Source organism: Lynx canadensis, chromosome D4 (assembly GCF_007474595.2).
Source record: "Lynx canadensis isolate LIC74 chromosome D4, mLynCan4.pri.v2, whole genome shotgun sequence".
Lineage (NCBI taxonomy): Eukaryota > Metazoa > Chordata > Mammalia > Carnivora > Felidae > Lynx > Lynx canadensis.
The window spans coordinates 62,037,735-62,065,170 of record NC_044315.2 but is presented as its reverse complement, the minus strand read 5'-3'; the positions used below and the strand labels follow the sequence as shown (position 1 = coordinate 62,065,170).

General features: G+C 38.8%; 1 protein-coding gene across 1 annotated transcript in view; it reads left to right on the top strand.

The window, feature by feature from the left end:
• ERP44 (endoplasmic reticulum protein 44) overlaps window positions 1-25,415 on the top strand; it is a 96,088-nt gene extending 70,673 nt beyond the window's left edge. The window contains exons 8-12 of the mRNA XM_030294437.1: window positions 626-742; window positions 4,472-4,583; window positions 5,528-5,669; window positions 22,593-22,695; window positions 24,840-25,415. Of these exons, the coding sequence (XP_030150297.1) occupies window positions 626-742; window positions 4,472-4,583; window positions 5,528-5,669; window positions 22,593-22,695; window positions 24,840-24,941 (576 nt within the window). The 3' untranslated portion in view covers window positions 24,942-25,415. The remainder of the gene's footprint in view (window positions 1-625; window positions 743-4,471; window positions 4,584-5,527; window positions 5,670-22,592; window positions 22,696-24,839) is intronic.
• Window positions 25,416-27,436: the final 2,021 nt, after the last annotated feature.

Below are 27,436 nucleotides of genomic sequence, written 5' to 3'. Positions count from 1 at the left end.
TCCTTGCCTTTGGGGGATGTTTCAAGGATTAAATGAGTCAGCACATATAAGGTGCTTACGACAAACAGTGCTTTGACACAGTAAGTTTACTCAGTTAATGGTAGCTACTGTTTTTGTCATCATTTTAAACACGTCATAAATATGGATTTTGAGTGAATGTGGAAAGAGATATTGTAGGTAATATTAGAGATAGCTATGCCTTAGATTTATATAGTATCTTGTATTTCTTAAGGCCTTTTTCCTGGAAGTTTCCACATTTTCTTCTAACATTTTCAACTCTAAGGGATAGCTAAATCAATTCATTTGGGCGATTCTTTTTCACAATGCCTGCCTGCCATTGGTAAAAATAAATAGTTAATTGACTCAAATCGGAGGAAAAGCAGAAGGCTTAGACATCACAGGTTGGGTAATTAGGTCTCTGATAAATTCAGACTTACCAGCTTTTTTACACAGCTCTCTTCCTTGGAAGTTTCATGATTTTTCGTTTTTGGGTTTTTTTTGTTTTGTTTTGTTTTTCTTTTTTGTATACCCTGTAGATTTTCTGGGTCATAGATGGCTTAGAGAGTGCATTTTTACTAACACAGGTTAGATTCATTTAATTTTTTTTCCCCTGCTTTTGTAACAGCATTCTGCTCCAGATATGGTCTACTTGGGATCTATGACAAATTTCGATGGGACTTACAATTGGATTCAAGATAAATGCGTTCCTCTTGTTCGAGAAATAACGTTTGAAAATGGAGAGGTATGGCTTTCTAATGTGTGTTATCTTGAATTCAGATTTCTGAAAGAGCCAAGGTTCCTCCAGACATCTTACTGTTTTACTACAGACTTACCAATTGTAAAAAATCGTACAGTGAACAGAACTATATCGTAGCCGTTTCCGAAAAGAGGCCAGTGGTTCTTTGCCTTTACTGTCCCAGAACCCCTCTGTTGCATTTCCTGCCGTAGCAATGGTTGACTACAGCCTTGAAAATAAGTTTGACCATGGCCTCTCAGGTGATTCTGATACTCCCTCTTGGTTAAGGGGGTGCCTTTAGAAGCAGTGCGCTGCAGATTTCGGTTACAATTAATTATATACAGTGAGTAATCCTTTGCCATAAAAAGGTTTTTCTGATTCCTGTCTACCCTAAAAGAATGAACTTGTGTCCTCTTTCATCGTAATCATGACAGCGGTTGTCAGTTATCATGTAACTGACCTCAGTGATCCCATGCTCCTGATCTAAGTCCATCTAAAGTCTTATAACTCTCACAGAAACAAAACACAAAAGCCTAAGATTGGAGGAGCAAATAACAAAGGCCTAGGTGTGTGACGTACATAGAGAGCTGTGCATTGCATGTTAAAGAATTAGAATTGTACAGGTCAGATTTTAAATATACAGCTCAAGAAATTATCAAGTGTGAACACACCCATACAACCACCACTTAGAGATTGGCAATTCTGTAAAGGCTCAGCTGGTAAATATTTTAGGCTTTGCAGTTTGTACGCTGTCTTGTCCCAAGTGCTTCAGCTCTGCAGTGGTGGCACAGAAGCAGCCTCGGACAATACCTGCCCCAGGGAAGTGACGTTCAGTAAAGCTCGCTCACGCTCTTTCCTAGTTTATCCTATGAGCACCTCTGCTACTTTGCTCAGTTCTCTAGGCTTCGGGTTTGTTTAGCTGAATACAATTTTTTATTGCATTAGTTTATTTACTCCTCAGAGGCTTAGAAAGAGTTAGTAACTTGTCCCGATTATTCACCTGCTCTCGTTGTTCTTGTAGGAATTGTTTCCAAAAGAGTTGAAAGGTGTAGACCTGGAAAACCTTAAACAACAAATAGGGGTTCCTCTCCCCACCTCCACAGTAGTTGACACATTTAAAAGTCTTTAGATTTTTATTACATGTTGTAACCAACCACCCCAAATTATTTAAACTATGAGGAAAGATTTGTTAGCCTCTAAAGCTGGTTGTCTTGATATCCCTCTCCTGAATCTTTTGATACCTATTTCATAAAGAATGTGTTGGTGGGGACACAAGTGAACAGGGAAGCCTAGGCAGCATAAACTACCGGCTACTATGTTAATGTATGTAAATGGGCATAGCAACCTAAGTGACATGGATGTATTCAAACTGCTTGTCTATTCATTATTTCTCTCCTCATGGTCGTTGGTACATCCACCTCTTGCTTAGTGTTACAAAGCCGCATGTTATATTTGTTTTTACTTTTAACCTCCTCGCTCTTAACTTTTCTAAAAGGTGACCGCTGAGTCTTATTTCACTAGTACTTATTCAACAACGTGTGTCTTCATTTATGCAGTCATAGGCTGATCGCACGTTACCGTGTACAGTAATCTGTGAGCAAAAGAAAAGCAAAATGAGAGTCTCTGTTTTTAAGATGTTTTCAGTCCAGGAGCTAGCACGTACAGCTAATGTAACATTAAAGACATGCCGCATGCCGCATGAGGGGCACTGGGAGATGTTCTGGGAATTCAGAGGACAGTGTTCATTTCTACCTTTGGCGGAAATGGAGTAGAAATCCAGGATGACTTTCTAAAAGAGGCTTTTCAGTTCTGTAACAAAAGGGCTAAAAGAGAAATAGAAGGGCCCACGGAAATGGTGAAGTAAGAGGAGGGGCCTGTGCGTTAATGTTGAGTGTTGAGGGCACTGGTTAGACTTTACAGTGTAGATAATAAAGAGGTGGGTGGGAATCCAGACTTGGATGGAGGACTGGAACTGGGCTTGGAAATAAAAGGGACCAAATATAGTGGTGCTTTGAGGTTGTTGAACTAGTTGAAGTGGCCAGGCTAGAGCAGAGAAGTCCAAAGATGGAACTGTGGGAGTAGTAGAAGCAATGAATCGGTTGGGGAAAGAAAGAAAGAGAGAGAGAGAGAGAGAGAGAGAGAAAGAAAGGAAAGAAAGAAAGAGAAAGAAAGAAAGAAAGAAAGAAAGAAAGAAAGAAAGAAAGAAAGGAAAGAAAGAAGACCAAAAAAATGTGAGCTAAAGAGATAAAAAGTGAGGAAGAAATTGTAAATCAGCTTGCTGAAAGATCACTGCAGTGCCCGGGGCCAGGGGCTGGGGGGCAAGAGAAGTAGACAGGGACTGCCAGTGATTGAGCGTGGAGTTTCTTCTTGGAGCGATGCAAACGTTCTGGAATCAGGTACTGTCGATGTTTGAAAACCTTGTAATAAAATAAAACCTACCAAATTGTACACTTTAAAATGATGAACTTTTATGGTATGTGAATTACATCTCAATTTTTAAAAGGTAAACATAGGGCTCCTGGGTGGCTCAGGCAGTTGAGTGACTTTGGCTCAGGTCACGATCTCGCAGTCTGTGAGTTCGAGCCCCATGTCTGGCTCTGTGGTGACAGCTCAGAGCCTGGAGCCTGCTTCAGAATTTGTGTCTCCCTCTCTCTCTTTTCCTCCCCTGCTCGTGTTCTGTCTCTGTCTCAAAAATAAATAAACATTAAAAAAAATGTTTTTAAATATAAAGGTAAATGTGACAGGAAGCTTAATTATTCTGTGTACAAGTGTAACGGGCTTAAACACGGAAATAGAAACCACGAGCAAGCTCTTGTCCTGGAAGATAGGTTCCAGTTTCACTGTTTTAGGATAAAGGATGTTTGTGTTTTCTACTGTTGCAGTTTCTAAATGACAGAGAGACACGCAAAAGGATAGTTGATAGAAATAATTTTATTATAATAATTTTATTATGAGGCCCTTTCTGGACTTATCAGTCCAAACTTAGCATTTGTCAGAGAGAATAAATGATGAAAATATGCTGTCTACTTATCACATTTCTCTTGATTATTCTCAATAACAATAATAAACGTTCTTCAAGCACTCAGTAATTTTCAAGGCGTTTTTGCATACGTGCGTATACAAGGTACAAAACATACACATACATAGTGGTGTTAATAATGTCGATACATTGTGTATTGAAAACTGGCTGTCTTGTGGGGGTTTTTGTCTTTTGCTCTGAATCGAACACTTTTCAGCTTAGGGTCGTTCTCTTGTGAGTGGAGTGGATTTTGCAACAGACCTTAAAATGTGTGTTTGCCAATTAGATTTGTTGCTGGTATACCCACTTAGTTTTTCAGTGTTATTTTTGAAGACTGAAAATACTAATCCTGTTTCCCCCACCCTAAAGTCCACATCTTGTTGAAGAACCAGCATAGTTCCTCCTTTGGTCGGCTCATTTTTAAAATGTCCTGGTTTCAGCCAAAGGGAACTGATAGACCAGCCCAGTGGTTACTTTAAGTCAGATGAGTTCCAGCACTAGAGCAGGACATGTTTGTCCTCTGAGTGCCTGGGAACTTCAGGTAGAAGGCAGAAGGCTTCCTTCCTCCATCGAGGCTAATGTTTCTTTACACCACTGGACCCTCTTTTCCTGGGAAGTTGCAGCTGTTACACGTGTTACTTGGGTTGGGTTCAAATTGTTCCTACCTAGAACAATGGAGAGGCCTGATCATTCTTATTGAATACTTCTGTATACAGGAATTGACAGAAGAAGGACTGCCTTTTCTCATACTCTTCCACATGAAAGAAGATACGGAAAGTTTAGAAATATTCCAGAATGAAGTAGCCCGACAATTAATAAGTGAAAAAGGTAGACAGATTAAGGTGTTTATTTTCAGCCTTTCTTCTATCCCTCCCCTCCCCCATTACATTCATATCAATGTAAATGTATTTGGGTTAAGAGTTTAATAAGTAATGTTAACTCTACTTACCCCCTGAATTTACATGTAAACATGGGGGTGGGAGGCATTAGTGGAGCTAATATGAAGCGGTGGCTTTTTTTTTTTTTAAACCATGACTCTATTAGCTCCCTAAAATAGCATGAAAAGTGGGGTCATGGGTGGACAACATTAGTTTTATGTACTTTATTCCAGCATCTTGATACTTTTCTGGTCCCTTTCTAATGGATAGTTCCAGAGATGTAAGTTCGAGACTTACACGGTCTAACATTTATTTCTAAATGAAAGAGAATTGAGTAGTTCTCTGTGGACTTCTTCAAACCATCAGAAAAGAGTATGAAATTATCACCTACTTTCCCTCTGTAGTTAGAGAAGAAAGTCAGAACAAAATAAAGTTAGGGCATTGTATACAGCCACGCCCTTACTGGTCACATAGTAAATATTTTGGGGTTGAATTACATTAAATGTCAACCAGTAGGGACTGGAAGGGCATCCTTGATGAAATGAAGATGGCCCCTTGAGAAGGGCTTGTATGTCAATTTCATGAACGTGCTGAAAACCCAGATGGGTAGGTGATTGCCCATTCAAGGGAAAAAAAAAAAAGGTCACCATAGCATTTATATTCAGGTTGAGTTCATATAATTTCTAAGGAAATTCTACTCTGCCCTAAGCACTAAAATTCTACCTTTTTAAAATGTTGTAATATTTAGGTTGTAGTTTTGGTGATCTATAATACTCTAAAGCATATTGATTTTTCATTTCATTATTTATTTATTTGTCACTTTTCATGAACTTGTAATCTTATGAGAATATCAAGAAAATTCTAATCTGTCTCCAAATTCTATTTCTTATAAAGGTACCATAAACTTTTTACATGCTGACTGTGACAAATTTAGACATCCTCTTCTGCACATACAGAAAACTCCAGCTGATTGCCCTGTCATAGCTATTGACAGCTTTAGGCATATGTATGTGTTTGGAGACTTCAGGGATGTATTGTAAGTATTCTCTTTTTCCCCCTTTTTTTAATTACTGATCTGTGTCTCAAAAATGAACTTAAAACCATTGTTTGAATATTTTAAATAATCCTGTGTTGAACCAGTAATACTTTGTTATTTGGATAGCTGGGGTTTTATTTTTCACTCTAGAATGTAGTATGATTGACTGAGAATTATGATATATTCCTATAGAAATGCAGCATTACATGATCCTAATGCTTGGGAAAAGAAAATTTTTGCTTTTCCAGAAATTAGTTCTGAATGTTGTTTGGTGTTTGTCAGCATGTCAAAGAAAGTAGATTATAATCCTAGGTCATCTTAAAGGTACTTGGTAATATTGCTGCTCGTTTGTGGTATTTAAAGACCTTGAAGATGGCTATGACTAGGCATTTCTATGGGTATACGGCTATGAAACTTTCCAAGAACAGATAAGCTTTCTGAATCCATTCTCAGCTATTCATAGTATTAATAAACATATAAACCTGTAACTACCATAGATTTTAAATTTTTATGAGCTTTCTGAGATGTTAAATATAGTGGTTAAAAATGGAGACGTTTCTTCATATTTGAAAATTTTAAGCAACACAGGTATTAATTCAAATTAGACCTTTTCTTTTAAATTTATTTAAATACCCTTTTTTTTAATGTCCAAAGATTAAAATTGCATAGTTAGAGGATGATCTGAAATCCTCTATTTATTGCAGAATAAACTACCTCACTCACTACTAAATATTTCATTAGAGATGTGGTTGTTTGATAGAAGATTCTCAGCCTTACCATATAGCCTAGATTTGAGTCCTGACTTGAGCAAGTCCCTTAACTTCTCTGTTCTTGTTTCTTTACACTTAAAATATGGTTGGTGGTACAACCTACCTGTTGAGATTGTTATGAAAATTAACGAGAGGGGATGGTTGTGTTATGAAGCATAAAGTACTAATAAATATTTGTCGTTTTTATTTTACCTACACTCAAAAGGATACCATTTAGCCTATTAACTCATTACATATTTATCCATGTCTTGTATATGACAATCTTTGTGTAATACAAACCAAGTCATATAAACCAGTGGTTTAAGGTTTACTAAGTCTGGGCCCTTGCCCTCAAAGAACTCACACCCGAGTAGAGAAAGGAGACAATAGGGTAATAGGCAGTTGTGTTTTATGATATGATAAGGACTCTGACAGAGTTCAACAGAGAGGTACTTGATCCAAGATCTAGAGGTGTGGATGCCTAAGGCAGGCCCTAAAGTTCTGGAGAAGCTTATCCTGGAGGGAAAAGGAGACAGGGCTTGGAGAAGGGGGACATTGGTAGAACCAAGCACGAGACTATGGCTGAATAAGTGGGAGTCGGGATGCTGAGGGCTGAGGCCATGAGAAGCAAGCAGCAGCTAGCTCGTGAAATCTCTGTGATGTGTTAGGGAAATTTGACATTATCTTCAAAACTCTGAAGTCAATGAAGGGTTTGAATCAGGAGGTTTTTAAATGTTTTCATTTTTTATTTTTTAAAGCTTATTATTTGAGAGAGAGAGGAAGTGCATGCACACGCACAGGATGGGCAGAGAGAGGAGAGAGGAGAGAGGAGAGAGGAGAGAGGGGAGAGGGGAGAGGAGAGAGAGAGAGAGAGAGAGAGAGAGAGAGAGAGAGAGAGAGAATATATCCCAAGCAGGTTCTGTACTGTCAGAACAGAGTCTGATGCGGGGCTCGAACTCATGAAATGTGAGATCATGACCTGAGCAAAATCAAGAGGTGGAGCCACCCAGGTGCCCCCAGGAGGTTGTTTTTTAAAAATCACTCATGCAAACTGGAGAATAAATTAGAGTGAGTAGAAACAGAATCCAGGAGACTATTCAGTAATCCGGGCAAGAGTTGATGACAGACAACAAGTTGATTCCTGAATGAACAAATTGCCTAAATAAATTTCAGCAGTAGCACTAAGGCAAGACAGAAGCAGGAATCTTGAGATATTTTGTAGGTGGAATAGGAGGACTCGGTATCTTAATAAATGGGGGAAGGGAGCTGTGAGTGATGGCCAGGAATCTGACTGGCACTGCTAAGTGGGTTAGCCATTAACTGAGCTGGGAGCTCAGTAGAGGAGCAGCCTTGTGGCAAAGGTATTGGGTTCTCTTTCTTGACATATTGATTTTGAGGTACCTGTGGGCCACAAAGGAGGAGATTCCAGTAGGGAGTTTGCGTGGCTCCAGGATTCAAGAGGGAGGTAAGGGTGGGGTCTTGAACACATGAGGATATAGCTGAACTTATTGAAACAGATGAGATGACTTAGCACAGGATTGAAAATGGAACCCTGAGGAGTAGCAACACTGAAGGGGAGGACAGATGAAGGAACATGTGTAAAAGACTAAGGGGGAGGAGGAATCACAGAAGTGAAAGAAAACCAGAAAGGAGTATTATGGTAATTGAGGGAGGAGCACTTTCAGCAGGAAGGAATGCTCAATCCAAAGATAAGGATGAAGGATCCGTTAGATTTGCCCCCCAAATAGGCAGTATTGTAGTGCATCGAAGAGTACCGTTTGGTGAGGAAATGAAGATTTGACAAAGTTGTTGCAAGAAGCCAGCCTCTAAAGGGAAAGAGAAATAGGGGGACAGATCCAGAGACACATAACAGGAAGTGAGGTTTTAGCTTTTCTTTTCTTTTTTAACCCCTTTAGGGTACAAGAACTAATCATGACTAAATGCTTGTGGGAAGGGGGGCGCCTGGGTGGCTCAGTCGGTTAAGCGTCCGACTTCGGCTCAGGTCATGATCTCGCGGTCCGTGAGTTCGAGCCCCGCGTTGGGCTCTGTGCTGACAGCTGAGAGCCTGGAGCCTGTTTCCGATTCTGTGTCTCCCTCTCTCTCTCACCCTCCCCTATTCATGCTCTGTCTCTCTCTGTCTCAAAAATAAATAAAACGTTAAAAAAAAAAATTAAAAAAAATGCTTGTGGGAAGGAATCAATGGATTGAAGGGTTATTGAACAGATAGGAGACAGAGGGGCTAATTGATCAAGCAGAGCCATAGGAGCACAGAGGGAATGAGAAGCATCCTTCTTCCTTTCCCGTGAGAAAGAGGGGAAAGGGGGTGTTTAGCGATTATGGTGGTAGTGACAGCAGCAGAAGACTGCAGAGGTTCCTGTCCAGTTCTTGTTTTTAACTATGACTAAGGAAGCAAGATCATTTACTGAGAATGGGAGGTAGCGGAGAATGAGAGGGTAGGACTATGCTGGATTTTGAAAGGAGGAGTAGTTGTACGCAGAAATCCACGTGAAAGGTCCAGATCTTCCTAGCATCTCGGCATTTATTTAGAAATCGGAACTCATAGTGGCGCCTGGGTGGCTCAGTCGGTTGAGCGTCCAAGTCTTGATTTTTGCTCAGGTCATGATCCTAGGGTTGTGGGATCGAGCCCCATGTAGGGCTCTATGCTGAGTGAGCATGGAGCCTGCTTAAGATTCTCTCTCTCTCTCTCTCTCTCTCTCTCTCTCTCTCTCTCTCTCACTCTCTCACTTTCTCTCGCTTTCTCTCTCTCTCTCATAAGTAATAAAATAAAAATTGGAACTTGTGTAGTCCCCTTAGCAAGCGTGTGAACATTGACGGTTAGGCTAGATGGAAATGTCTTACCTGGTTGGGTGTCCTCTTCCTCTCACTCCTTAGGCTTGCTCCCGGAAGCTATTAGCTCAAGCTAAAGTGAGATTTTCAAGAGAGGGTAGTTCTGGTGTCTGGGCTCGCGGCAAGCGCCTCCAGCAGAGAGACGGTGCTCGGCATTACAAATACTGCCTTCTTCGTGGGTTGTTTATGTGAAGTTTTTATCAGCACATTTCCCTACTTCTCATAGCGGATAAATCTCCAGTTTATTGACCTCTTCGTTTTCACTGCAGACTTACAGCCCTAATTATAAAGTCTCAAATTAGTGGAAGTCAACAGGACACTGACTCGGATTAGGTTTACTACCTGTCAGCAGCCAAACTATGCCCAACTTCGGCTTTTATTCCTAGGAAATTGTGTTACACATCAAGAGACATCTGTGAGGAATTCTGTCTTGGCTATCTTAAGTTTTCTCTTCCAGTTCTGAAGACAGATTTAAAGCACTAGTCTGACTAAGCACTTCTGATCCCACCTCTGTTGGTCAGAGAACCCAAACTAACACAAGTAGGTGTATTCTTTATCACGTGACCTAGCGCCTCTATTCCCCAGCCATGGTTTACTGCACCAAGGGGTGGGCACCTGACCAAGAAAGACTAATCTCTTAGTTGGCATTATTCTACTTATGCCCTGGTGCAAAAAGAAACCGCACCAGTGAGGTGGTTTCCGAAGAAATCTGGAAATAGGAAATAGTCCTCTCCCATCCTTCAAGTGTTCAGTCCTGTGGGGAGGGAGGGAGATAAGAGAAGTGACTATACTTGAAACTCTTTGAAATAAATTACTTCTTTAATTTCTCCCTTAGGTGCCTGATTTTCCCTCCTAGGCACCGTTCGCTCTAATAGTTTTTTAATTGTAAGGAGGCACATGCTGCGTGAGCTACAGACTGAGCCTATGTGAATAGATGTTAGTGTTAAAAATCAAATAAAATATGTGGCAAAATGAATCTGACACACTTAATGGCTTGCATAATTGTTATTGTGCTGCATGGTAAGTAAGGCTTCAATGATAAACAGTTTCCATAAATTACTGTAATTATTACTTTCAGTAACTCAGCATTTCTGGGGTCAGTTGGAGGAAGTGTGGTTGTGGTAAGGGCAAGAATGCAGATTTATAATGCACAGTCTCCCCTGCCACGCCCCCCATGCCAGAGGTAGGCATGGGGTTGTGGGAGGAGGGTATGCTACCAGTGTTCTAGTCACCTCTCCCTTATTTCAGAGAAACCGGGGCTAAGGGAGGTGATGTAACCAGCAAGGGCACACGGCTAATTAGCAGCAGGCCTAGGATTCACATCCGAGCATACTGAACCCAAAGTCTCAAACTCATAACACTTAATATCAAAGCAGTTACATTTTCAGTACATATAAAAAGCAATGTAAGTGTGAATGCGAAAGATGTTTGGAGAAAGGTACTTACTTGTATCTGAAACTAAGTCACAGATCTGAGTCTTTCTTTTTTTCCTATAGGTTGACCAGATTGGTTTCTTGCCAAATGTAAAAGAATAGATTTTATATGTGGAGGAAAAGAATGGGGTGGGGGGTAATTTAGGAACCTAAGGGCAGGTCTAGGAAATGTTCTGTAATCTACAGGAGAAGAAAGTAGGTGGTGGCATAGGGCATAGGGCTGTTGAAGGACTTTCCAGAAAGACTTGCCTTCCAAAAACTGTGGCCAGGAAATACCATAGCATCTGTGCCCCTGCTGGAGTGTGCTTAGGTACTGCTGCGGGGGCCCCGGTGATGGGGAGAAGCCAGACAGGCTCCAGGGCACTTAGGAAAATGGAACAGGCTATGCTGATGCACAGTGCCCTGACTGTGGGCACCAGGTCTTTTACCCCAGATCACTAAATCACGGAAAGTGATCGTAATTCCTTAAACTGCTAGGGCTGATTGGCTGCATTGGTGTCAGGGGAGGGGCGGCTGTGGCGTGGAGATGAGAGGCAGGGCCGAACTAAAACTGGGAGGCGGGTGTCGCACTAATTTAGCAGTTTGGTCGCCTGCTGACCAATTAGACTGTCTCCTCGAGCTTGGAGGGGCAAACCAGGAATTGGGTGAAATGATAAAGAACTTGGAAAGATAGGTACAAGAAAAAATTTAAAACCAGGTCACCATTAGGTCCCTTTAAAGTCTGAGAATTTGTTTTGTTCTTCATTATCTAGGGGCTCTATTTTTAAAAAACCCAAATGAGGCTTTTTTTTTTTTTAAGTGGAAAAAATTGGTACTGGGAAAGCTTCTTAAAAGGCAGATTTAGTTTTTATTATCTCTTGCTATAGCAGCTTTGTGGCAGCATTAGTAGATGTTCAAGAAGTGTTTTGATTAACTTGCTCTTAGTTTTAACCTTTTTGTTATACATTTAAGAGTTTGACTACTTTGGATATATATCTTCACATCTGGGATATAGCCTGGTATTTACCAACTAGCCGTTCGCCCTGTTGTTCCCCTCCTCCCTGAGTCACCTCTGTGGTTGTGATTTCTCTCTGTGTGTCCCTCCTGTCCGCCACTGGGCAGTGTACACACTGGCCTGGATCCCTGAACACCACTGTCATTGTCACTCTCATGTAATGTACTTACCATATAACTGACATTGGTTATCTCCTTATAAGCACTTTATATTGTACAAATCATTGCACTGTATTTTGCCTTATTTGGTCCTGCCAGCAAAATAGACATGAAACTCTGGCAGAGGCAGGCTCTGTACCCGCTCCATTTTATACTTTATGTATGTTCTCAGTTTCTGTAACAGGCTTCTAAGACCGGTATGATTTCTACTTTTACAATAAAGAAGTTAAGCTCCAAGAGATTTAGTAACCTTACCAAATTAAAGTCAAATCACTAAGGAGGCAAATAGTTAGCAGTTAGGTGCTCAGACTCTAGTTTCTAATCCCAGTCTGTTACCTACTAGTTGTATCACTCTGGGCAGTTTCTTACCACCTCTCTGTCTCAGTTTCCTCATCTGTAAAACGGGAAATGATAGTATCTGCTTTGTAGGGTTGTTGTGGGCATTAAATGAATGTGTGTATCTATAGCTCTTAGAACAGTATCTGATACATGAGTATGATAAGGCTATGTTGCCTGTTATAGGAAATCATATATTCACATTCAAATCTAAGTCATTAGACTATAAAAACAATACAATTAAGTTAAATAAGCGGTGTTTTCATTTTACATATTAGAAAGCTGAAGCTCAAAGAGGCTAAGTAATTTAAATGGCAAAATACAGTTTTCTTAATACTATAATACATTAAATCAGTTTGTACTACATTATTGTATAAGTTAAGTTAAAGAGTAGTTACAAGGGACGTTTGGGTGGCTCAGTTGGTTGAGCGTCCTACTTCGGCTCAGGTCATGATCTCACAATTCGTGAGTTTGAGCCCCGCATCCAGCTCTGTGCTGACAGCGCAGTCTGCTTCAGATCCTCTCCTCTCCTGCTACTCCTGCTACTCCTCCTTCTCCTCCTTCTCCTCTCCTGCCACTCCCCATGCACACGCATGCTTGAGCACGCGTGCTCTCTCTCTCTCAAAAATAAACATTTAAAAAATAAAGAGTAGTAAACAATATTAGGAAATTGAATCCAGCAATATAGAAAAAAAGAATAATGTACAACTAAGTGGGCTTTATCCCAAGAGTGCAACGCTAGTTTAGCACTCAAAAACCAGTCAGTGTAGGGACACCTGGGTGGCCCAGTCCGTTGAGCATCTGACTCTTGATTTCAACTCAGGTCATGATCCCAGGGTTGCTGGGTTGAGCCCAGTATCAGGCTCCATGCTGAGCATAGAGCCTGCTTAAGATTCTCCTCTCTTTCCCCTGCCCCACCCTGCCTCCCTCTTTCCCTTTTACTCTTTCTCTAAAATGAAAACAAAAACCAAAAAAACCCCAGTGTAATTTAGCATATTAATGAATAAACAACAACAAAAAAACTGATCCCAATTATCCATGCAGAAGCATTTGACAAAATTCAACATCCTTTCATGACAAAAATGCTTAACAAACTAGCATATGTGGAAACTTCCTCAATCTGATAAAGGACATTTATAAAGAACCTACAGCTAGTATCATGTTTAATGGTGAAAGATTGACTACTTTCTCCTTAAGATCAGGAACCAGGCAAAGATATTTACTGTTTTTATGCATATGTGCATTAAACATATCATTTGTTCCTTTATTTCTGATTATAAAAAATTTATGTTCTTTGTGGATAATTCTGAAAGTTAACAAAGTGCCAAAGAATTAAAAATGACTCATAAATCCACAAGCCAGATATCTAGACACACATGTGTATTATAAATGTAATCAGGGCCATGCCAGTTTATGAATTTTCTTTTTAATTTATCCACACATTGTAAGCATCTTCCCGTATGATTAAATTTTTTCCTTTTACTTTTAATGGCTAGTGTGCCTTTGGCTTGTTCCATGATTTAACCCGCTGTCTGAATCCAGGTTTTCCCGTGACAAAATTCATAACACACTGCTACTAACGGGGCTTTACCAAACTCGTCCTTTAGGACGAACACCTACTTGAGTTCTAGGACATCATCGTGGTCTTCTTTTTTCTGGCTCTTTCATTAGCTTTTACTGATTGTGCGTCTTGTCTTTGACCCCTTGTGATAATCGTAAAGCTGTGCTAATATGATAGCTACTAGCCATGTATGAATACTGAAGTTTTAATTAAAATGATGTACAATTTAAACGTCCGTTTCTTAGGTGCTCTCAATGCTCGGTGGCCACATGTGGGTAGTGGCTACTGTATTTGGCAGCACAGATACAGCGTTTTCCATTTTCACAGAAAGGTCTGTTGGATAGTTCTGTTGCTGTCAGAGGACATGCCGTTGTAAGGAACAGAAACTCACTCCACGGAGCTCAAAACAAGGGGCTTGTGCTGAAAAACTGCAGGAACAGGACAAGGACGAGAACTGCAGGAGGTGCAGCTACTCTCTGCCCTTCTTCGGGCCCAAAAACTCTTCTCTTGCTCCTTCACATCTGCTCCATCCTTCTCTCTGGATACCAGCTTCTTCCTCTGCCCTGCCATGACTTCTGCATGGAGGTGGTTCTGATTTATCATGACAAATGTGGCCTCAACTCTGACTTTATAACTCTAATCAACTGACTGGTCTCCTTATATCTCTTAGTACACATTCCCCAGATATCTGGCTCAAACCACATAGATTGGTTCCTCGTCTACCCCAGGTTCTATGTCTGTCTTCTCTTTTGTCTTCCCTCTCCTTTTTTTCAGCTTTATTAAGGTATAGCGGACAAAAATTGCTTACATTTGAGGTGTGCAACATGATAATTTTGATATATTTATACACTGAAATAACTACCATAATCAAGCAAATTAATGTATCCATTTCTTCACATACTTTTTTTTGAGAACAATTAAGATTTACTTACTCTTAGAAAATTTCAAGTATATAATACAGTATTAGTAACTATAGTCACCATGCTGTACATTTGATCTCTAGAACATACTCTTCCTGTAGCTGAAACTTTGTATCCTTTGACCAACATTTCCCCGTTCTCTCCCAGTCCCGCTCCAGTCCCCCTTAACTACCTGTCTACCCTCTGCTTCTATGAGTTCTGCTTTTTTAGATTCTACGTATAAATGAGATCGTGCAGTGTTTGTCTTTCTGTGTCTGGCTTATTTCACTTAGCATAATGTCCTTCAGGTTCATCACTGTTGTTGTAAATGACAGGATTTCCTTCTTTATTAAGGCTGAATAATATTCCTGTGTGTGTGTGTGTGTGTGTGTGTGTGTGTGTGTGTGTACACACCACATTTTCCTTATCCATTCATCAACTGATGGATGCTGGTTGTTTCTCTATCTTGGCTTTTAAGAATAGTGCTACATTGAACATGGGAGTGCAGATAACCATTCAAGACAATGCTTTGATCTCCTTTGAGTAAATACCCATAAGCAGGATTGTTGGGTCATATAGTAGTTCTATTTTTAGTTTTTTGGGTAACCTTCATACCTTTTTCTGTAATGGCTATACCAGTTTACATTCCCAGGGAGAAGGGTTCCCTCTTCTCCACATCCTTGCCAACACTTATTTTTTGTCTTTTTGATAAAAGCCATTCTAACAGCTGTGAGGCGATGGCACATTCTGGTTTTGATTTCCATTTTCCTGATGATTAGTGATATGAGCATCTTTTCATGTACCTGTTGGCTGTTTGTATGTTTTCTTTTCAGAAATGTCTTTTCAAGTCCTTTGCCCTTTTTAAAATCAGGTTGTTTTCTTGCTCTTGAATTGTTTTAGTTCCTTATATTTTTTGGATATTAATCCCTTATGATATATGGTTTACGTACCCATTTTGTAGGTTGTCTCGTCACTCTGTTGATTGTTTCCTTTGCTGTGCACAAGCTTTTTAGTTTGATGCAGTCACATTCGTCTGTCTTTGCTTTTGTTGCCTGTGCTATTGGAATTATATCCAAAAATTTACTGCCCAGACCAAGATCAAGAAGCTTTTCTCCTATGTTTTCTTCTAGGAGTTTTACAGTTTGTCAGGTCTTATATTTAAGTCTTGAATCCATTTTGCGTTGAATTTATATATGATGTGAAATAATGATCCAATTTAATTTTTCTGCCAATGGCTATCCAGTTTTCCCAGCACCATTTAAAAGGCCATCCTTTCTGCATTATGTATCTTGGTACCTTTGTCAAACATCAGTTGACTGTGAGTGTGTGGATTTATTTCTGGGTGCTCTATTATGATCCATTGGTCTGTGTCTTTTTATACCAGTACTATACTGTTTTGATTACTAAAGCTTTGTAGTATATTCTAAAATCACACAGTGTGAGGGGCCTGGGTGGCTCAGTCGGTTAAGCATCCAACTTCAGCTCGTCATGATCTTATGGTTTGCGAGTTTGAGCCCTTCATTGGGCTCTGTGCTGACAGCTCAGAGCCTAGAGCCTGCTTCAGATTCTTTATCTCCCTCTCTCTCTGCCCCCTCCCCTGCTCACACACACACACTCTCTCTCTCTCTCTCTCTCTCAAAAATAATAAACATTAAAAAAAAAAATTCCTGGAGGGGCGCCTGGGTGGCTCAGTCGGTTGAGCGTCCGACTTCAGCTCAGGTCATGATCTCGTGGTTTGTGAGTTCAAGCCCCATGTCGGGCTCTGTGCTGACAGCTTGGAGCCTGGAACCTGCTTCGGATTCTGTGTCTCCTTCTCTTTCTGCCCCTCCCCCACTTGTGCGCTCTCTCTCGCTCTCTCTGTCAAAAATAAATAAATGTAAAAAAAAAAAAAGAAAAATTAAAAAAATTCCTGGGGCGCATGGGTGGCTCAGTTGGTTAAGCTTCCAACTCTGGCTTAGGTCACAATCTCACGGTTCATGGGTTTGAGCCCCATGTTGGGCTCTGTGCTGACAGCTCAGAGCCTGGAGCCTGCTTTGGATCCTGGGTCTCCCTATCTGCCCTCTCCCCTGGTTGTGCTCTCTTAAAAATAAACGTTAAAATTGTGTTGTTGTTTTTTTTTAAATAACACAGTGATGCCTTCATCTTTTTTCTTCTTGCTGGAGATTGATTTTGCTTTGGCTATGTAGGGTCCTTTGTGATTCCATATGAATTTTAGGGTTTTTTCTGTTTCTATGAAAAATGCCATTGGAATTTTGATAGGGATTGCACTGAATATGTAGATTTCTGTAGATAGTATGGACATTTTAACAATATTAATTCTTCCAACCTATGAATTCAGGATATCTTTCCATTTATTTGTGTCTTCTTCCATCAGTGTTGTATAGTTTTCAATATACAGATATTTTCCCTCCTTGGCTAAATTTATTCCGAAGTATTTTATTGTCTTTGATAAAGATGTCCATTCTCACCAGTTGTATTTAGTATGGTACTAGAAGTCCTAGCAAGTTCCATATACCAAAAAATAAACATGAAATGTTTGGACTAGAAAGAAACTTTCTTCATAGATGGCATGAATATCTATCTATGTAGAAATGCCCAATATATGTACAAGAAAGCTCCTAGAACTAATGGATGATTTCAGCAGGACACAAAGTCACCTTTTAAAAAATCACTTTTATTTCTATATATATATATGTTAACAATGAACATTAGGAAATCACAAAACGTTTTAAAGTACCATTCATAATAGCTCCAAAAGCAAAAACAAATAAAAATAAAAATAAAAACTGCCTAAATATACGCCTAGCAAAATATATGTAGGATCTGTTTGCTGAAAACTACAAAACACTGATCAAAGATGACCAAAAAAAATGAAGAAATACTGTGTGGATTAGAAGACTTAATACTGTTTAGATGTGAATTCTCCTCAAATTGACCTATGGATTTAATGCAATTTCAATCAAAATCTAACTAGATTTTTTTATAGATGTAGCTGATTCCAAAATTTACATCGAAAGCTAAAATGAGAATAACTGAAACAAAATTCAAAAAGAAACAAAGCTAAAGGACTCAAAATACCCGACTTTGAGACCTAATTACTATATAGCTAAAATATTTAAAACAGCCTCATATTTGGTGAAAAAAATAGGCATGTATTGCTGTAGAATAGAATGGAAAGTCTAGAAATAGGCACACAGTGATTTTCTTTCAGATGCAAAGATAATTTAGTGGAAAGGCTAATCTTTTCAATAAATGGTGCTGTTCCACCTGAACGTCTCCATACCATAAAAAAATAACTTCTGTAAAAAAATTAACTCAGGGACACCTGGGTAGTTCAGTCAGTTAAGTGTCCGCCTCTTGATTTCAGCTCAGGTCATAATCTCATGATTGGTGAGATCAAGCCCTGCATCAGGCTCTGCACGGACAGCATGAAGCCTGCTTGGGATTCTCTATCTCTGCCCCTCCTCTCTCTCTTTTTCTCTCTCTCTCTCAAAATAAATAATAAACTTTAAAAAAATTAACTCAGAATTGATTGTAGACCTGAATGTGAAAGGTAAAACTATGGAACTCTTAGAAGTAAATGTAGAAGAAACTCTTTCTGTCCTAAGGTTAGATAAAGAGCTCTTAGTACACCCAAAGCACCATGCCCCCCACCAAAAAAATTCATAAATTGGCTTTCATCAAATTAAACACTTTTGCTCCATAAAGGATATTGTTTGAATGTAAAGAAGGTAAACAAATGGCAAATAAGCACACGAAGGGGTGCTCAACACCATTATCCATTAGAGAACTGGAAATTAAAACCACATTGAGATCCTATGACACATTTTTTAGAATGGCTGAATTTAAATACTGATATACCAGATGTTTGTGAGGATATGGAGCAGGTGGAACTCAAAAAAATGTTTACTTTGAGAGAGAGCGTGCATGCGAGGTCGGGGGATGATGCTGCAGAGAGAGAGGGAGAGACAGTGGGTCCCAAGCAGGCTCGATGATTGGGGAGAGCAGAGCCCAAGGCAGGGCTCGATCTCATGAACCTTAAGGTCATGACCTGAGAGCCAGAATTAGAATTGGACACTTAACCAGCTGAGCCACCCGTGTGCCCCTGGAGCAAGCGAACTCTTACACGTTGCAGTTAGGACACTGGACAATTAGGCAGTTTTTTTAAAAAAGTAAACATTTTACACCTTGCATGTAATATACCAGTATTTTTCCTGGAGAAACAAACTCACGTTCACACAAAAACCTGTGTACAAATGTTTGTAGTAGCATTGTTCAGAATAACCAAAATCTTCAAAGAACCCAAATGCTCTTCAGTGGGTAAAAGGATGACTAAGTATGGTATATCCACTCATTGGAGTAGATATTCAATAAAGGAACAAATAGTTGTATACATGCAACAGAATGGAGGAATCTCAAAAGAAGTAAGCTAAATAAAAGAAGCCAGTCTCATGGTTACATGCTGCATGATTCCAAGTACAAGACATTTCAGAAAAGGCAAATTATAGGAACAGAGAACAGATCAGTGGTTGGCAGGAGTTAGGGGGAAGTGGAAGGTCTGACCAAAAAAAGCATGTTGGAATTGTTATGTATCCTATTTGTGGAGATAGTAACTAGATGCTATATGCATATGTTAAAACTCCTAGAACTGTAAGCCTAGAAGAGTGAATTCTACTGTATGTAAGGTTTTAAAAAATAAAAATGCTTCTCACTGTTATACATATGTCAAAGTTCATTTAGTGATACTTACCATTTGTGCATTTCCCAGTTTCTAAATTTTGCATCACCTAAAAATAAAACTTGAAAACAAACAGAAAACTGTTTGGAAGGTGGGAAAGAAACACTTAGGTGTTCTAATTAGAAAAACTGTACCCTAAAGTGTGAAAATATAATTGAATTTATTATGGCAAGAATCCGTTTATTTTCCTTTTTAGCACATAACCATGTTGTCTGTTTTCTTGACAATATTCTGTTGATTCAGTGTTTCTTACTTAATAATGATGGATAGTTTCTAGCCACAAGCTAGATAAGAGCTCTTTTGTAATCTTTTTTTCCTCCCACATCAGTTCAGGTTCATCGTATCTCCCTTGTCTTTGCCTTTTACTCACAATTCTTTCTCTCATCTGTTGACAAGGGGAATCAAGTTAGGAAAAAATCTGTTTTGAGTGTTCTCTATGAATTTGTTATATTTAAGATTTAATTATAAATTATTTTTTGACAAGCAGAAGCTAGTCACATTATATTGGTTGCGATCATCTTTGGACTTTATAAAATAACAAACTTAACAGGGTTTTGTCTTAAACATTAGAGACCATTTGTGATTCTTTGATTTGAATGGATATATTTTAGCACTTTGCTGTGCATGACAGCATAGTAGATGATGTCATATTAAATTTAAATTGATCTCCTCTCAGTGTTTATCTTTAGCGCCTGTGCAATTTCTTCAGCACCAGAGAACCTTTCAGAGGCATTCTGTCAATACAGCTACCTGACAGTCATTTGTATTTGTAAACTGTGCATTTGACACCTGCTGGTCTCTGTTGCATTGGAGCTAGTGGGGAGCCAAAATGGGTGTACAATGAAGTTATTGGTTGGTACATCTCAGTGGGAGTTATTGAAGGGAAGAAACAACACTTGCAGGACCTCGGGAGAGGATAAAAAGAAACTAGCAGCTATTCTTGGCTACCAAAAAATTGAGTCAATTCTACTGAAGTAAAGTGTTTATGGACCTGCATTGCAATTCTTGTAAGGGATATGAAGAAAGATTTCTGTTTAAAATATGTAATGAATTTTTAAAACACCAATATTTCAGTAAAAGACTGACAATTCATATAAGGAGAAATATTAATGAAAACAAGGAAAATGCTTAATTTCTGAAAAAATAGAAATTAAAATGCAGGTGTCTTTTATTTGTCAAAGTAGCAAAACAAATTTTAATAAAAAAACACATTGGCAAGCCTTCAAAAAACAGGTAGGCAAGTAGCAAAAATTGATGTTTTGTAGGTATAATTTGCCTACACTTTATCAAAAGTTCTTATTAACTCAACAGATTGTCCTCAACTTATGATGGTTTGACTTGGTTTTTTGCGTTACGGTGGTGCAAAATCAATACATTAAGTAGAAAGTGTACTTTGAATTTGGTCTTTTCTCAGGCTAGCGATCTGCACTAAGATACTCTTACGGTGCTGGCAATCAGCAGTGAGCTACATCTCCCAGTAAGCCTTGTGATCCCAGATGTCAACAACTGACACACTTACAGACATTCTGTACCCGTACAACCATTGTTTATCACTTTCAGTATAGAATTCAATAAGTTATATGAGATTTAAATACTTTGGTACAAAACAGGCTTTGTGTTAGATGATTTTGCTCAAGTAGGGTAATTTAAGTGTTCTGAACACATTTAAGGTAGGCTGGGTATTATTAAATGTGTTCTCCATTTAGGATTTTTCAATTTAGGATAGGTTTATTGTGCTGTATCCCCCTTGTAAGTCAAGGAAGATCTGTATTCCTGCTTTATTTGCTACAACCCAAGGAAATAATTACAAAGGAAAAAGGTAGGGGCGCCTGGATGGCTCAATCAGTTAAGCCTCTGACTCTCGGTTTCGGCTTAGGTCATGATCTTGTGGTTTCATGAGTTCAAGCCCCACATCAGGCTCTGTGCCAACAGTGCAGGGCCTGCTTGAGATTCTCTCTCTCCCCCTTCTCACCTCCCTTCTCCCCCTCTCCACGCTGTCTCCGTGTCTCTTAAAAATTTTTTAAAAACAGGAAAAAGGTGGATACATGAATCTGCTTAGCCTTGTAATCTGTTTTGCTACAATGCATGTTTTTATACTGCAAATTTGCTTATAACGTGACTGGTAATTAGGAAAAGGATGTTAATATAAGTAAGTTGTGTTCACATTATTTTCCTCTGAATGTTTTGAAGCCATCAAAGTTTTATTTTTTATTTTTTTTATTTTTTTTACCATTAAATATAATGTTTTAGTGGTATACAAAGACGTCCGCCCAACCCAAAAAGAGGAGAGGGGACAGTTTTATGACCTTGAGAAGTACTTTGCTTTTCACAATGTTAAGCTATCCAGTGAAGCTGCTGGTGTGGTTGAAGAAGTTGTGAAATTTTCCTTTGTGCTTAAGGAAGAAAAAACTCGAAAAAACGATACCCTGATTTAGATTATTTTGATAAAGTTGGTTCTACTGGCAGTGAATGCCTTCAAGGACTCAGTTAATATCTCAAAAAAGAACTTATAAGTTCCAGGTTAAAGCTACAGAGGATCCACCTGGCCGACACAGTGATAGAGGCTGAACAGTACTAGTAATTTTCTTTTTGAGGGAGAGCATACTCTCTGGATTGGGCAGGGGACGGGAAGGGGCAGAGGGAGGGAGAGAGAGCATCCTAAGCGTAAGGAGGCTCCATGCCCAGTCCAATAATGCCAGCCTCTATGTCACCACTATGAGATCATGACCTGAACCGAAATCAAGAGTCAGACACTTAACTAACTGAGCCACCCAGGCGCCCCAATACAAAACTACGTAGTTGTAAGTGGTTAGCACCTAACACTATTTTTCCCTTAAGACTTGTTATTTTTAGTGATTCTGCAGAACATGAGTTTTAGTTACATAGATTAAGGAAAATATATAAATGTCCAACAATAAGGGATGGTTAAGTAAGTTTTAGGACAGCATCTTGATAGACTAATGCATCTGTTAAAATAAGCATCGGGAAATTTCTGTGAAACAAGTACAAGAATTAGAACACAAAACAGAGTATCCATATTTCATGATTACACTGTATAAAAATGTTTTCAGTATACCTGGCTTCTGATAGTTATGGTAAAATGATGGGGTTGTAGGTAAAATTTAAATAAAAAATGGGGAAGTTGGTAAAATATAGGTAAGTCCATTTTAACAGTTTAAGCTAAATTTTTATTTTACTTTGGTTTTAGAATTCCTGGAAAACTCAAGCAGTTTGTATTTGACTTACATTCTGGAAAATTGCACAGAGAATTCCATCATGGTCCGGATCCAACCGATATTGCCCCAGGACAGGTAAGACTCTTGTTTCTCAGTGGGAACTCTTTTTTTCTTTTTCAGTTAGCCTTGAAGAGGAACTAACCCTCTTGCACAGGCTTGAGTGTGTGCTTCTGAAAATCTTTATAAAGAAATTCTGAACAGACTGTAGATAATATATAAATTATATTCCTTTCAAAATTAATTTTTAAAATTGTGAAACTTCAGAAAAGTTGCAACGTGGACGGAACTGGAGAGTGTTATGCTAAGTGAAATAAGCCATACAGAGAAAGACAGATACCATATGTTTTCACTCTTATGTGGATCCTGAGAAACTTAACAGGAACCCATGGGGGAGGGGAGGGAAAAAAAAAAAAAAAGAGAGGTTACAGTGGGAGAGAGCCGAAGCATAAGAGACTCTTAAAAACTGAGAACAAACTGAGGGCTGCTGGGGGGTGGGAGGGAGGGGAGGGTGGGTGATGGGTATTGAAGAGGGCATCTTTTGGGATGAGCACTGGGTGTTATATGGAAACCAATTTGACAATAAATTTCATATATTTTAAAAAAAACAACTTAAAAAAAACTTAAAAAAAAAAGAAAAGTTGCAAGAATGGTACAATATAATTTCTTGATAAAGTGGTCTAGAGTACCTCCTTTATGGAATAGGAGTAAAAGGGTTAAATACAGTTGGCTTCAAATACAGAAGTTGGAGGTAAGAATTGGAAGTAGGTGGATCAGTGAAGAAATCAGTGGATTCCATTAACTGGTTAAGTCTTCCTCTGTGGCCAGGAGATTGACCACAATACAAAGAAAATAATGATTTGGTATTCTTGCTAAACCATCCTAAGCACCCTCACCAATATAGTATTCATAATTGCTCAAAACTTAAGGTTTAATGCAGCTTCTCATTTGAGATTTAGAATGCTTGACAGCTATTTATGAAAGTTTTTTATTTGCTTTTTATTGTGAAAATTTGACTATTTCTATGTTTCTGCTTTGTTAGGCACCCCTAAAATTGCATTTTTGATTCATTATTGATTTATATCATGTCTATTACCACAATGATACATAACAAAACTCACATTTCATATGCCCAGAACTTCACTATTTTGCCCAAGGAACCTCCACATAGAAAAATAAAAGCTAAGTCAATTTTTCTTAAAGAGTCAAATTACGTTCAGTGTCAAGAGTTCCCTGTAAGAATCCAATGATACGCTTTTTCCTTGAAGTCTGAGGTCAGATTTTATTTTGATAATTAAACAACTGTAGAAGCAAACGGTTTGTTGGCAATAACCCAAAGGCAATTATTTTCCTCAGGAAAGTAAGCCTGCTTAATATTTTATCAGATTAGGAAAAGATGTTACTTACCATTATTGTATACTTCTCCATTAGACAGTAAACCTACATTTTATAGTAATGTAAGTATGGCTTAAAGCAAACATATATCTCAGTAAAAATATAAATAAAAAAGGTATTGGAGAAGGGGAACATGACAAAATAAAATGGGAACTTTGCAGATGTTGCTTTCCCAATTTAACGGGAATGAGTCCGTATCCAGAGTGTGTAACACAGGCATTATATGCCTCTGTTAACTACAGGGGATATTAAAACAAGGACTACATGTTTGTTCTTGAGGAGCTCATAATGTGGAGATAAAGGATAGTCTTAGATATCTGAAATTCTTAGAAGTCACACTTACAGTTCCACTGTGTATTTTTGTCTACTGTTGGTGCACAAGTATGGAGTATTTTCCTTCTTATGTCAACTAATTTCTGGCATCCAGGTAATTGTTAAAAGCTCTGTGAACAGAGTGGGTGCCTTTAATCCTCTTAGTGGTCATTTGTAGGACAGAAGGGTTTGGGACATAGTCACAGCCGTGTGGCCTCTCCAGAATATTCTAGGAAAGCCCCTAGGTGGCAGGTATTGTGTTTCCTTCCAGTACACCCCAAGAACTGTCAACAGGTCCACAGTTAAGGGCTGTGTGGCACCCTTGCCCTGGGGAATCTGATGAGTAAGGGCATTTGAAATGGGGAAAGTAAGATTTCAAGCTTAACTCTGGTCTTTGGTACATAGTGATTATTGAGCAAATAATTATAAAACAACTACCATTCATCTACTCTTATTAAAATAGTGTAATTCCATAAAATATATTGCTATAAAATGTTTTATTCTTTCTCTTGTAGCAAGTCCAAGATGTAGCAAGCAGTCCACCTGAGAGCTCCTTCCAGAAATTAGCACCCAGCGAATATAGGTATACTTTATTGAGGGATCGAGATGAGCTTTAAAAACTTGAAAAACGATTTGCAAGCCTTTCAAACAGCAGCATCAACTTACGTGGTGGAAATAGTAAACCTATATTTTCATAATTCTATGTGTATTTTTATTTTGAATAAACTGAAAGAAGTTTTGGGTTTTTAATTTTTTTTTTCTCCCCCTGACTCAAAATGCATTGTCATTTAATATAGCCTCTTTTTAAAAATCTGTTAGGGATAAAAAAAATAATAAAAATAAAAACCAGAGGCCTATCTTTGCTTTAAATCTGTCCTGTAAAATTTTTATAAATCAAGTGAAAGGTGACATCGCCAGAAACATACCGTGAACTCGCACTGCTAGGTTAGGGAGGACTTAGGGATGTTTCCTGTGTGGTATGTGCTTTTCTTTACATATGATCAGTTCTGTTGGTATTTCATTATCACATTTCTCAAAGCTAAGAGGGTCTATATTCTGGATACGGGGAGGGGAATAAATGAAAATTTTCACACTGTGTACTGTGTTTTACTGATTGGTCGGATATTGCTTATGAAAATTCCATAGTGGTATTTTTTGGATTCTTAATATGTAACTTAAACATACTATGAAGAGGAGGAGAGCCATAAGCCAGAACATTTGGCAGGAACTGTCCTTACAAATTAAGAAAAAGAAAATGAAAAGTGTTATTAAATTTCTATGTGTTTGTCTAACAAAATGGCATATGGATGGCATTTAAAACTTTGAATTATACCTAAATCTGAGCTACTAGTGGAGCAGGCAGGTTACCACTGTTGAACCAGATCCCTTTTAAGGCTCCTCCTATCGTGACATGTTCATTTCCAAAGACAAAAACCAGCAGAGAAATTGTACTTCAATAATTCTAACCACCTTCTATCTTGTAGAGTCTTGTTCTGGATGTATAGATCAAAAACAAAGACAATAAGGCACATATGTTTTTAATTTTTTCCATTGTAAAATTGTTAGAGGACCTCCCCACTCTAGATTCCCTGATTTCCCAGGCCTGCAGTGTATAGTCAAATGGGTCCCTGTGCCAGGCCTCAATACTGCTAGGGAACAAAACCAGAGGGAGAGGCCCCTCAGTGTCATATCAGGAAGCCCAATGCCAGAGGACAGACAGGTTCAAAATTGGCTTTCCTCTGGGCCTGGGTTGGTGCTATAGGCCAAGAGTCATTTTATACTTGGAGTCTAAGTCAATCCCAGTTTGGGGAAAGATTATTTTTAAGCTTACAAGGCTGACATGTGCCATTATATGTAGTGTGTAATATATGTAACATCTTCCAATTCTTTTAAAATAAAGTGAATATTTATAATGCATATTTAATGATTGTTATTTTAAAAAAGCCTAGAGTTCCTAGTTATGCATGACTTATCCATCATTTCATTCAGAATAGTAAATGTTAATAAGCTGATAAGGGGCATGTTTAGTATATCTTACCAGGTTGTTAACTAGAAAAGCAGGACAGAGCTTCCTCAAGGTCGGGTCTTAGTTCTGTTCAATTCCTTGCTTTTAATCAGTACCTTTGAAATCAAATTTGTAGCCTTCAGGTCAGAGAACAGACCAAATCTAAGGCAGTGAGAATGAAAATTCATAAACATTCAACAAGGCAGCACACAACACTGAAAGCAGCATATGCAGCTAACTGGAATAAATTTATAATCCTGTAATTAGCTTTAAAAATATTGTAAATAAAAGATAACACTCAAATATTGGATTGCAGAGAGCTGACTTGAGAGTAGTTCTTAGGAGAAAGGCCTCAAGGAACACATGTTCAATGTGATCGAATATAACTGAATGGCTGTTAAAAAAGATTTGAGGCTGCATTATTTACCTTTTATGTGTATTGGGACTCAAATGTCTATTGAATGAGGGAGATGCAAAGTGATGTTGGATAAGTTTTGTACCCCTTAAGGGCTGAACATTCATCAGGACTTGGTGCCCAATTTTATTTAAAAGGAAAAAAAAAATGCAAAACACCAAAATGCATTAGGGAAAATAAGTTTTTGCCATAGGGCTAGTGCATGGGGTGGGGAAGGGGGGAGTGCTGTGGCTAAGAAAATGAGAAAGGAAGTTCAAGAATGGGAGCTGATTGTGCGGGGCCTTGAATGCCAAGCTAAAGGGTTTGTACTAGATCTTATGGGCAGTAGAGATGCACTAACAAATTTAAAGCCAGAAGTATGCTCATATTCAAGTTTGAGAGGGAATACTGTGGCAGCAGGTCTAGATACAATAAAATGGGCCACCGCAGGAGAGAGAATAGCCTGAACTAAGAGTGATGGCAGAGATAGGAACAGATCTAATAGATGGCAAACATGTAGATTCCACAGGGATTTGTCACCAGCTGGATGTACAGAGAGAACTTGCAGGAATCTAGAACTCACAACTTACCCATCTTCCCATCTGAACTCTGCGTCAGAGGATATTACATTTATCGAATAGACTTTGGGCCTGAGGCTCCTCAGCTGGGGAAGGGAGGGGGGAGGATCCAAGACTAAAGAACGGCTGAGTCGC